Source organism: Vigna umbellata, chromosome 7 (assembly GCF_029865625.1).
Source record: "Vigna umbellata cultivar VRB3 chromosome 7, Vumbellata_1.0, whole genome shotgun sequence".
Taxonomy (NCBI): Eukaryota; Viridiplantae; Streptophyta; class Magnoliopsida; order Fabales; family Fabaceae; genus Vigna; species Vigna umbellata.
The window spans coordinates 6808734-6820969 of NC_142171.1; the positions used below are offsets into that span (position 1 = coordinate 6808734).

General features: G+C 33.4%; 1 protein-coding gene across 3 annotated transcripts; it reads left to right on the forward strand.

Moving 5' to 3' along the window:
* The first annotated feature begins 1331 nt into the window (after positions 1-1331).
* LOC124848684 (bifunctional riboflavin biosynthesis protein RIBA 1, chloroplastic-like) lies at positions 1332-7205 on the forward strand. 3 transcript variants are annotated; one of them, XM_088094741.1, is made up of 7 exons: positions 1332-1384; positions 2106-2475; positions 2565-2786; positions 2940-3262; positions 3345-3474; positions 3563-3835; positions 6999-7205. In XM_088094741.1, exons 1-7 carry the CDS (start codon positions 1332-1334, stop codon positions 7041-7043), a joined length of 1416 nt encoding a protein of 471 aa, XP_087950867.1. In that variant the 3' UTR covers positions 7044-7205. The 3 variants fall into 3 exon arrangements, 1 of the variants encoding a protein (XP_087950867.1); XR_015780905.1 differs by lacking the exons at positions 1332-1384; positions 2106-2475; positions 2565-2786; ... (1 more) ...; positions 3345-3474; positions 3563-3835 and adding exons at positions 3889-4519; positions 4704-4813; positions 4965-5095; positions 5745-6639; XR_015780906.1 differs by lacking the exons at positions 1332-1384; positions 2106-2475; positions 2565-2786; ... (1 more) ...; positions 3345-3474; positions 3563-3835 and adding exons at positions 3889-4441; positions 4704-4813; positions 4965-5095; positions 5745-6639.
* Positions 7206-12236: the final 5031 nt, after the last annotated feature.

Sequence of the window (12236 nt, forward strand, 5' to 3'; positions counted from 1 at the left end):
GCCTCAATTGTTTGAACTCCTCACATCTAAATGTCTAAAATGATCTAATGTTTACATTTTCTAGCAAGTGCAAAGCTCGAAGTGCCCTAATAGTTGCCCTCAACAGTCATAACCCAACATGAACAGTGGATAGTGAAGACAAATTGGTGTGGAGTATTGAGCAGCCAAAACATAAATCCCTTTGCAACTCCTTAATGATACTCGAGCTTGGAAGGTTTGAGTATGGTATGTCCTATTTGGTCAACGAGTTGGCAAAACAGTCAACCTGTTGGACAACTGAAGGTGGTATTTTTATCATATTAATTGAGTGGTCGAGATGACATTTTTATCAGAAAGACTAAGCAGTGAAGGTGGAACAACTTAAAGTAGAAAACCATTCTAATTAAACCCCTGATCAAAATTAGTGGAATTTGAACAATAATTAGGTAAGTTATGAAAACTTATTTCAAAAGTTATAAATAGAAGTCCAAAATAAAGTAGTAAATGAGACGTTAATTATACATTTATTACATTAACTTTTAGACCGAACTAACTCTAGTATCGAACACCTTTACAAGATATTCAGTGATAAGGAAACAACCTGGAAGCATTGGATAACCAATCCTTAAATTGAGATTGATCAACTGACATACAAAAACATTATCTTAAACAGTATTTTCCCTCCTTCCACTCCTTAAATAATATTACTGAAAAATACATTTTAAAGGATAACTATAATTTTCTTTTGTTGATTAACCGTTGAAATTATAATGGTTTTATAGTGTTTTATAGTTAGAACGTTATATGTGACAAAAAATGATTTTTGTATAATTAAAATTTATAATAAATAAACACTTTTACATATGTAAACCATAAAAATGAGAAAAGCTAAAATTTATCTTTTCTTAATTAGTTGACTATTCCAGATAAGTTCTGGCATGAAATTTTATTAAATATCCTATAATTTGATCCAAACAAGTAATAATGCTTGATTTTCATGGAATAAGACGTCAACCACGATTATTGGGAAAGAAAAATTCAAACGGCCCTGTCCCTAAAAATTATGTTCTACTTTCTGAAACAAAGCAAATTTTGTACATTTTGACATTTCTGCTCACCAAAAGGTCACGCAAAAATTTATTCTGGAAAGTGCGTAATAATAGCTATAAACAAACGATGCAATTGGATTTGTAAGTGGTGCGAAGGGACAATTAAGTGTCACAGCGGAGTTACCCATATACTTACATATAAACAAACCAATCGTGGAACCGTTTGTTGTAGCTGAATCTATGGTCTTGTTCGTTTTTCTTATCTGAGGTATCTTTGTCCCTGTCCTATCTATCACACACTATATGGCTTTCGTCAATTTTCATTGCTCTTCCATGTTCCTTCACACCTGTTCCAAGTGAGTCTGCCCTTTAATTAATCTTCTTCTTGTTGTATATTCTCTTTCTTTCCTTTTGCATACCCTTTTGCATGCCACATGCAAGAACGTACCCTTTATGGTTTTATCATGCGTATTCATGGGAAACATTGGGATTGATATATAAAAGCTAATCAAATGAACTACAAATCCTACATTAATCTATGCTGTTGAATCTACCCTATAATTTGAGAGCAAGAGTGAGATCAATGTGAAGTAAATAAATGGCGATTCCTTGCATTTTGTTGAATCATGAGTGATGATGTCAATATTTGCATGTAAAATTAATCAAGCTATGAGTTCTATTTCTTTTCTTTAAGTGCTATTATCGTATCCTAGGACATATAATTGCATGCACTTCTAATAGTGTTTTAAATGTACTTATCATTATTTGAATACGTTAATCCCAGGGGTCATGTTTAAGGTGACCCTGTCCTTAAGCAAGATATGTAGATAAGGTGGCGATTTTTCCAATGCAATAGAGTGCAATAATTCATCACACTGCACAAATTCCCAGGCTAGAGGTTGGCATCACTAGCAGGTTTCTATGTAGAAAACAACTCTAGCTCAGCCAAGCACCAATATGCATATGCAGCTTTTTTACTTATTGCAAGTTTATTCATTCTAATGTCCTTTGAGAATTGTTGTTACTTGGTTCTGATACTTCCACTTGTGTAATTGGATGGTTGCTTCTTCTGTTTAGAAGGCAGTGCATTGTAAATGGCGTGCCTCCACTCCGATGTAAATCTGATTTCATGTTGGATTATCCAATTAGAAAAGTGAAGTTCAGTTTCAAGGTTGACAAAGTGAGGGCTATAATATCTGGTGAAGGAGATCTGGTATCTCATCCTAATTGCACTAGTCCGAGACAATATGACTTACTTGACAAATTAGTAGAAGAACCTACCAGAATTAGCCCACAACTTGATACATTTGCTTTGGAAACTGTCTCTGATGAGATAAATCCTACAATCGATGGTTTCTTTGCTGATAGAAATGAACATGAACTTGATTGTCCATCACAAGGGTTTTCTTCTATCCCAGAGGCCATTGAAGATATTCGTCAAGGAAAGGTTGATAATTAGTCTGTAGATTTGTTGATCAATTCTCTAACCAAGAGCACCATGTTAAAAAATTTCACTCATTTGGAACAAATTTGTAGTTAGTTATTGTTGTAGATGATGAAGACAGAGAAAACGAGGGTGATCTAATAATGGCAGCATCAATGGTAACACCAAAAGCACTTGCATTTATTGTGAAGCATGGAACTGGGATAGTGTGTGTGAGCATGAAAGAACAAGACTTGGAGAGGTTGCAACTCCCATTGATGGTGACGCAGAAGAATAATGAAGAAAAACTCTGCACCGCATTCACAGTGACAGTGGTAAATAGGTTTTTCATTCTTGATTCTTGATTGATAATGCTCTTGGAAGAAAAAACTAGAATAATGATATTTAAGCACATTTTTCTCTCTTATTTTTAAATATAACATTGACTTGATTTGTTCTGATACCAAAAGAACTGCATCGTATTATAGGATGCAAAGCAAGGCACTAGAACAGGAGTGTCTGCTGAAGATAGAGCAACAACAATCCTGAAACTTGCATCAAGAAATTCGAGGCCTGATGATTTCAATCGGCCAGGTCATATATTTCCTCTGAAGTACAGGGAAGGAGGGGTTCTTAAGAGACCTGGGCACACGGAAGCTTCAGTTGATCTTGCTGTGTTGGCTGGCGTGGAACCTGCTGCAGTTTTATGTGAGATAGTAGATGATGATGGTTCAATGGCCAGGTTACCAAAGCTTCGACAAATGGCAAAGCAAGAAAACCTGAAAATCATTTCCATTGCTGATTTAATAAGGTAATTTCTAAGAAATCACCAGTTACAGAATCATATAAAATTTGATGGCGATTTCTAATATATGCATGGTTTGAAATATCAGATACAGAATGAAGAGGGAGAAGTTGGTAGAGTGTGCTTCAGCTGCACTGGTATCCACCCTGTGGGGACCTTTCAAAGCTTACTGCTATCGGTCATGTCTCGATGGGATTGAGCATATAGCGATGGTCAAAGTAAGCAACTCACCAATATTTGTATTCTGAACAGCATCTTGAATTGCTACTGTGTTGGTGACAGTAATAACACGGTTGATATGAACAGGGTGAGATAGGTGATGGGAAGGAGGTACTTGTTAGAGTACATTCAGAATGTGTGATTGGTGACATTTTTGGGGCCACAAGGTGTCAATGTGGAAACCAGTTAGTGGTTGCATTGAAGCAAATAGAAGCAGCAGGTAGGGGTGTCTTGCTGTATCTTCGAGGACATGAAGGTCTTGGCTTAGACCACATTTTACATGATTGTCACTCTGAAGATGACAAGTACGAGGAATTGCATGTACCTGTTGATTCTACTGAGCACCGTATTGGAGCACAGGTATTGTTCTGGTTTTCTGTTTACCATGTTTTATTTTAGGCATAATACCCAATTTTGTCCCCACTTTGGTTCGGAAATCTCAAGTTAGTCCCTTTATAGAAAAGTGAGTTGAATGGATCCTTACTTGTAATTAATTGACTCTAATGAGTCCCTTCCGTTAAATAGAAGGAAACGGAGTTAGTGGACTGATGATGTGGCAATTGTCTTTGGTGAGGTGTCAATGTTTGCGTGCTTACGTGGTGTTAGGTGGAATTTTTTGCCTCTGAAAGTTCTTCAGGAAAGAGTCAGCCTTTCCTTACGAGAGTCTTGGCCAATTCCAGATCCTGCAAAATCCAATAGGAGGGTGAATTGCTGTATGTCAGTGTACTGTGCTGAGACCTATTGGGGTGGCGGAATCGGTGAGATAGCGAATCCTCTGCAATGGCCACAGCTTCGCAAAAGGCGACGCCACCACTACCGCCGCCGCCGTCCTCTTCTTGCTGTCCCGCCGCCGACTCCGCCGCCATTCCCCGTGCCGCCGCGATTGTGTGCTTGCGTGTATTTATCGTCGTATGCTTTTAATCATGGGAATGATAACCACTCTCGAGTTGGGAACACGAAACTCAAGTGAGAACGAGAGAACATGAATGCTTCTCATCTCGGTTTTTGGGATTTTAGTTTTTCCGAACTTATATTTTGGATGAGGTATTGATTGCTGAGTGGTGGCAACTTGTTTAGAAAACAGTGTTTAGAACTAACAAGTCAGAAGGAAATCTAACAAGCACTCTTAACATTTTTTTGAAAGTTCTTGAATGTAGGTTCTGATTGCTTTCGCATTTTTTTAATGTTAGCTAAACTATGTTACTATTTTTGTTGTAATATTGCATAGGAGTCACTGCAATGCCAAGGCCCCAGTCCAGCCACCCTTTGGACCCTTTAACTTCTGCTGAAATATCAGTGGCCGTGGCAACTGTGAGGGCCGCTGGAGCTACTCCTGAGGTTGTCAGCTACAGTATGATTTTTTTTTTGTATTTGTATTTTTATTCTTTGTTTAAGTGAAAGTTGGATGGTGCTGGAAACAATTAAATGAGTTCAAGTAGTGATTACTTATGATGTTTCATCTCCTTTCCGATTCTATTATATCTTACAGCTTAAAGATAGTATGCGCTTCATTGAAGTAGTTTTACTGGAGCCCGATAAGTACATGCTGTAACTCGAGGTGGTCATCACCGAGGAAAAGTAATTTCATCACATATTGTTCCTGATGTTCAGCCTCCAATGGTATGTTGGTCTTTACCTTATGACTTCTGATTCCTTTTCTAACCATCGTGTGGTACTTTATTGTTTTTAAATAATTTTACCCCTTAATGATGGTTTAGATTTTGGCAGACATTTTTGGAACCGGTCACTGAATGTGTTGATAGCTTTCTCTATAGTTAGTTGGCTTGCTTTTACTTATGAATGAGACTATGACAGTTTCCTTTATGAATAGTGAATAACAAACCTGATTAAAAAATTAAATTTAACCAAAATAATTTGTTTAGTGTTTCTACATATTTGTCACTATTTTTTTGGGTTGTCTGTATTGATCACAAAAAGAATTTAATCTAAAGATTTTTCAATCTATGCTTGCTCTACTTATATCTTTCACGTATTGGTTTTTTCAATCCAACAAACTACAAATTAAATGGTCAAAACTGCATGTCGCCCCGTTGCCATCAGTGGGAAATAGCAGTGATTGATTTAGTGTATTGGTAAAGTTTAAATCTGAAATTGGATGTCCAAGTTTTGTTATTCAAGATAATTAGAAGTGTAAAGTTTTGAAAAGCTGTGAAGTGATTTATCTCTGCGCATATGTCCAACATTTTCAAGCTGCTGTAGTTTTAATATTCTACAAACCTCAATTCCTTAAAATTCTCTCTATATTCAGGATGCTGAGGAATATGCAGAATGTGAGGCTGTAGTCAAAAGTTTTCCCCCATTTATTGAGGCTATGAAGAAAAGGGGTATTGAAGACATGGACCTTGTAATGAATCATTGCCATATTGATCTCATTTAAATGATAACATCGCTTAACAACTGTTAAAATATTGTGAGAATGTCTCTGCCCTTGAAGTTTTGAATTGTTTTGTCTGCTGCATAAAAAAACAATGTTTAACTTTTCCCACTAGGAAATTTGTTTGTTCAGGTGCTGAAATACTTACATTTTCTTTTCTTTCTTGTTTTTTTTTTCAAAGGAAGGAGTTAGTGTTTCTGGGTAATCATACTTTTCTTTTAAACTTGATTAAATGTTAAACTTGAGGTAAAAAGGAGAAAGAGAAGCGAAAAGATGTTATGTTAGGTACCCTTGGCAGCAGAGGCATTGGTGGAGGAATCGACGGGACGAATGAGAGGGACGTCGGTGGCGGCGTTCCACTCCTGCGGCGGGGCGGCGGCACGGGGAATGGCGGCGGAGTCGGCGGCGGGACAGCAAGAAGAGGACGGCGGCGGCGGTAGTGGTGGCGTCGCCTTTTGCGAAGCTGTGGCCATTGCAGAGGATTCACTATCTTACCGATTCCGCCACCCCAATAGGTCTAAGCACAGTACACTGACATACAGCAATTCACCCTCCTATTGGATTTTGCAGGATCTGGAATTGGCCAAGACTCTCGTAAGGAAAGGCTGACTCTTTCCTGAAGAACTTTCAGAGGCAAAAAATTCCACCTCACACCACGTAAGCACGCAAACATTGACACCTCACCAAAGACAATTGCCACATCATCAGTCCACTAACTCCGTTTCCTTCTATTTAACGGAAGAGACTCATTAGAGTCAATTAATTACAAGTAAGGATCCATTCAACTCACTTTTCTATAAAGGGACTAACTTGAGATTTCCGAACCAAAGTGGGGACAAAATTGGGTATTATGCCTTTATTTTACATTAGCATGTTTTATTAATCAACTTCTTAGGAGATTTAAGTCATTCTACAGCTTGAATCAGTGTTTGAAAGAATAGAAGTGATGATCTATTCCAAATATGCAAGATTCAAGAAACCAGATAAATCGGTAAAGTAAAATTTGAGATCAGCAACCTATTAAAACCTGTTAGATTTTATCTTAAAGATTAAAAATAGGTTGTAGGCTCTACTATACCATATCAGACTTTATCTTAAAACTAATTGAATGATACATATCTATGGCAGATACTACGAGATCTAGGGGTTCATACAGTATGCTTGATGACATAAAAGAATGGTGCTGAGTACGAAGTTCCCAAAGGTTATGGCTTTAACGCTTGGAGGAAAGGTTCCTCTTTTGAGACCACTAACCAGACATCCTAGATTAAGCATTTAAGATTGATACTTTTGATTGGTTTTGGATTTCATCAATATAACACAACATTTTATCTTGTGTAAGTTAGTAAATTTTGCGTCAATTTTACTGAATGAACAGAGGCAACTATAATTTGATAAACAAACATAAAATCAGGATCGGTTTAAGGTTCACAGATAAAGTAAATGATAGCAGTAACAAGTTTTAAATTTGGGTTAATTATCTTTTTAGTTTATGAACTTACATGTAAAATTAAATTTTTTTTTTAAATTTTGATAAATTTTATATCCAAACTTAAAAGTAACAGATATAATCATTTTAGCTTAATAACATTAATTTTTTGAATTCGTATTTCAAATTGATATCTGAACTAAAACATATTAAAATTGTGAAAAAAAACGTCTTTCTAAAATGAGTTTAACACATATAAAATGAATGCCGTTGAGTTAAGGAAAGTATATCCATTATTTTTTAAGTTTGAGCATCAAAATATACCAAAATTTAAATAATAAGAATTTTAATTAATTTCAAGAGACTAGAAATATATTTAATCTTTTAATTTTTTTTCTTTAACCTTTTATCATGGCACACTATCGTAAATATAAATAATGAAAGAGATCTACAATGCATAAAAGATGAAGATAAACTAATAAGTATTTACTAACTTGTCAAATTGAACTACTAAAACAATGTCAAAAAAGAAAATAAAGAATAAGTATATGAGAAGTCATGAAAAAAAAAATAGAAATCAAAGTTAATTAGTAAAAGAAAAAAAACGATTAAATGTATTTTTCTTAAACAAAATTACAATTTATCTTAAAAATTTGTTTACTAATTAAATATCATTTTTAGTATCCATAAAAATTGACAGTTACTTATAATATTTTTTTATTGAGTTTTCAAGGATAATTTTATAATTAATTTAATAAATATATATTAATAATAATATTTTCAATCTTCTTTTAACTACTTCTACAAAATTAAATAAGCCATACTTTGTTTTATAAGAAATATTTGGTGAAATTAATTGCCACATTAATTAGAAAAAATATAAAAAATGTATTTATATGTTTTTTAATATAAATCATACATTTTAGATAAGAATATCATTTTAGGTAATTATAATTTTATTTATTTTTATTAAATTTTGAATCGCAATAAGCAACACTTGACATATATTTGTATTACTAATTTACACGTTATTTATATTTTTTTATTAAGAAATAACTCTTTATCAAAATAAGTTTGTTTTCTATATCAGTTTAATTAAGTATAATTACGGATGGCAAAAAAACTCGTGCCTGCAGGTATCTGCGGATTAAACCCGTTGTGAATAGTTGATACCCTCGGGTAATAGGTATTCGCGGGTAGCGAGTTTTTTAATACCTCTTGTTATCGGGTTGGGTTCGGGTATTGCATTATCCGTACTTGCGGGTATCCGTTACTCGCTTAAAAGTTGAAATTACATCTTTATCCTTAGTTTAAATTAGGTTTTATGAATGTGTTCTATTTCTTTCCTCATACTCCATCCACGTGTGTGTCGTGTCGTGCCTCTTCTCTTTGCAGCTCCATGCGTGAACCGTGCCTCTTTGGAGCTCCAAAGAAGATATTCAAAATCTTTCTCTCGACCAGGGATGCACAGTGTAATGTACTTCTAAATCTCTTCTGTTACCTCTTTTCGGTAGGGTTTTGGGTTTGGGGATGAGATCGATTTCTGTGTTTTGGTTTATTTGGGAGTTTAGGTTACTTTGTGTTTGGGCGGGTTCGTAATGCCATTTCATGTTGCAGTTGTAAAGCTAGAAGAAGCAGAGAATCAGTTTGGGGTTTCATAGAGAAAAAAATTGATGTTTTGTTTGATGCTGACCTCCTAGCATCCAAGGAAGCACAAGAGGAGATTTTTATGATTTTTGTTTGATTTTGTTGTTGCTGATTACTTAACCTCAGGTACGTCCTCTTGCAGTTCATAATCTAGATTTATCATTTAGAGAAAAGTAAATGTCTTTGAACTTAGCTAGAAGCCTCGAAAAGTAAATGCTTTGAACTGATATCTCGAAGATTGATATTAGAACTAGGATTCAATAATCATTCTCATTACAGAAAATCTCGTAAAATTTTTGGGACATGACATTCGTCTTGCTCCTTTCCTGGATTACTGTTATGCTGATAAAAGAGCAAGATTGATGATTCATTAGAATCAAAGTGATCATAACACGGTCACTAACAACATGGTTTTTTTGGTCCCTTCTAATATTCCTTTTGTTTCAACCCCAAAGTCATGAAAAATTTTCAACTAGATGTGAGGGAATAATAGAAGAGTTGTGGAAAGAATCTGATAAATCCTAAAATTACACAATTCTATCAGAGTTGAAAAGAAGCACATTAAACTAAAGGAGCATGAGCATAAACTTCAACCAGCATGTCATCCTCACTACCAGACATGGCAAACAGCTCTGCATCCTTCTCTTCCTCACTGGAAAAGTCTCTCATTTCAAGCTTGGCATGAGTTGCAATGTATATCATTTTCTGAGCCCTCTCCAAGGCAGCTCTTAACTGTTTATTAGTTGAAAATTTCCTCATAAAAGACCAATTACTCTTAAACCCACATGAAGTTGCATGCTGAAAAATAAGCCTCACCGCAATCTTCCCTAAGGATTTAAACTTACTCAAACATGTTTCCCACACAAGTCTACTACTCAGTGGATTTGCAACTTTCATCTTCCCAGCCACTGTGTTTCATCTGTTTCCATCAACACAACATTAAGTGGACAACTGTCTTAATAACAGCTCTACATCTGTTTCCATTCACTGTGCATATAAAGCCACTTGTATATTTTCACATTTTAATACACATAGAACATACAATTTTACATTTCCTCTCTTTCTCTGCTACATCAAAACTTCTATCTTCTTCTCTATTTTATCTTTTGAAAATATCTCAGCAAATCTAAACACATTGTGTATTAAAAATGTCTCGTGACTCCCTTTTATTTTCCCATACAAAGAACTATTAAAGCAAACGTTTCACAGTATTCTAGAGTTCTTTTGTTTTTTTATGACATTGATTTGACCTTTCTATAGGTATTGTCTTAGATCCCAGGTACAAAATTGATTTGTTGGATTATTTTTTCCCTCAAATATATGGCAATGAATCTGATTGTGAAATTGAAAAGGTGAAGATTCTTTTCAAGGACTTGGTAAGAGAGTATGAAATGTACATGAAAGGTAAGAAGTCAGTTTCTCCATGTCAAAATCCAAACATAAATGTAGGCCAAATTGTTGATGGAAGAAAAGATGCTTGGAGGAGAGATTTTGCAAAACATTAGATTGCAAAGAAAAATGAACCATCAAATTATAAGTTAGAACTTGATTATTACTTGGAGGAATCGACACTACCGGATTCAGATGAAAAATTTGACATTTTAATTTGGTGGAAGACTAATGGATTAAAATATCCAATCTTACAAGTGATTGCAAGAGATTTTCTAGCCATTCCTATCTCAATAGTTGCTTTTGAGTCTTTTTTTAGCACTGGTGGTCGATTTCTTACTCCACATCGGAGTAGATTTGACCTAGACACTTTAGAGGCATTGATGTGTGTTCAAGATTGGCTATGGAGTAACATACAAGATAATTAAATGAACAATTCAAATTACATATTTATATTTATTCAAATGATTGACTATGACAAATGAATTATTTTTCTTTTTCAGGTTCTTCAAAATTGAAAGTGAATAATATGAAGCTTAATACAATACTAGGGGAGATAATTGATGATAATGTTAGTAGTTTTCTTTATAATATTTTAATCTAATTTTATTAATAGTGTCACTTTGTCATTGATTGATGATTTTATTTGTATTTATTTGTTTCAGGAATTAAGTGGTCAAAATGAAGATGTAGAAGAACAAACATAAATCTTGTAGTGTTATTTTTAGAACAATTATTTGAATTTAAGTTTTAATTTGTACTAATTTGATTTAATTTGTATTAATTTGAATCTAAGTTTTAACTTTCATTTACTTATCTATTGATTTTACTTGCTATATGTTTTAAATATTATTTGCATTTTTTTTGCAATTTAATTTGGATTTTTTCATTTAATTCTCATTATAAAATATTTTTTTTTAAATATTCACGGGTTGAAAATGGGTATCCAACGAATACCTACGAGTTGAAAAAAATCCGCAAATTTTTTAAGGGGAGTATCCAGCAGGTAGCGGGACAGATAGCGAATAAAATTTTATCCAACAAATCGAGTTGTGGATAAACACTATCCGTACTCGACCCGACCCTTTATCATTAGATATAATGGATGTTTGAGAAGCGGAGCATTAAGAATTTAATCTATTATTTCTAGCGGGAAATCAATGTTTTTTAGTTTACATATAAATAATCATATTCCGTCTGCATCATGATTATTTATATGAATAGTAATAGAAAGTGGAATAGTTTTTGTACAAATAAAAAGCAATTTTATATTATGCTAAAATATTTATTTATAATTTTTATTCAAAAATTAAATAATAAAAACCTTTTTTTATACATGGATTAAATCAATACAGCCCACGGAAACGGACTTCTCAGGACCCAAATTAATACCGAATAGAGTAAAAAATAAAATATTGGCCACTGTAAGGCCCGCTACATCGGTCGAAAGAGACCTCAATTTCTTTCAATGTAAAATTTAATGTGGAATTTTTATTATAAAATATTTATTTTATTTCCTAAAGGAAATATTTATTTAGTATTAAATATCTAACCATCAAATTGATTATTACATTTTAAAGGCTTTCATTGATTTTTTTTTTATTAATAAGTAGTTTTTTAAAATCTTAAAAAGAGATGACATTCGTATTTATATTTATGTATGTATATTTATGAGTTTCTTTTTTTATGTTTTTGATCGAAAAAATTATTGTGAGGATAAGTTAATTAATTTATTTTTTCTTCTTAAAAATTAATATAAATGATTTAATATTTTATTTTTATGTATTTATTTAAATTATTTTTATAATAGATAATTTATTATATTTTTGAAATATAAATTTTATCATGAATTTAATGTTAATTTTATATTTTATATTTTATATTTTATTGTATTTTTTTAA

What these genes read in the sequence shown, in the direction of transcription:
- LOC124848684 (XM_088094741.1), top strand. Translation starts at nt 1,332, where the DNA reads ATGGCTTTCGTCAATTTTCATTGCTCTTCCATGTTCCTTCACACCTGT. An exon ending in AAGATATTCGTCAAGGAAAG is followed by an intron (nt 2,476 to 2,564) that starts GTTGATAATTAG and finishes ACAAATTTGTAG; the next exon opens with TTAGTTATTGTTGTAGATGA. An exon ending in AGCATATAGCGATGGTCAAA is followed by an intron (nt 3,475 to 3,562) that starts GTAAGCAACTCA and finishes TGATATGAACAG; the next exon opens with GGTGAGATAGGTGATGGGAA.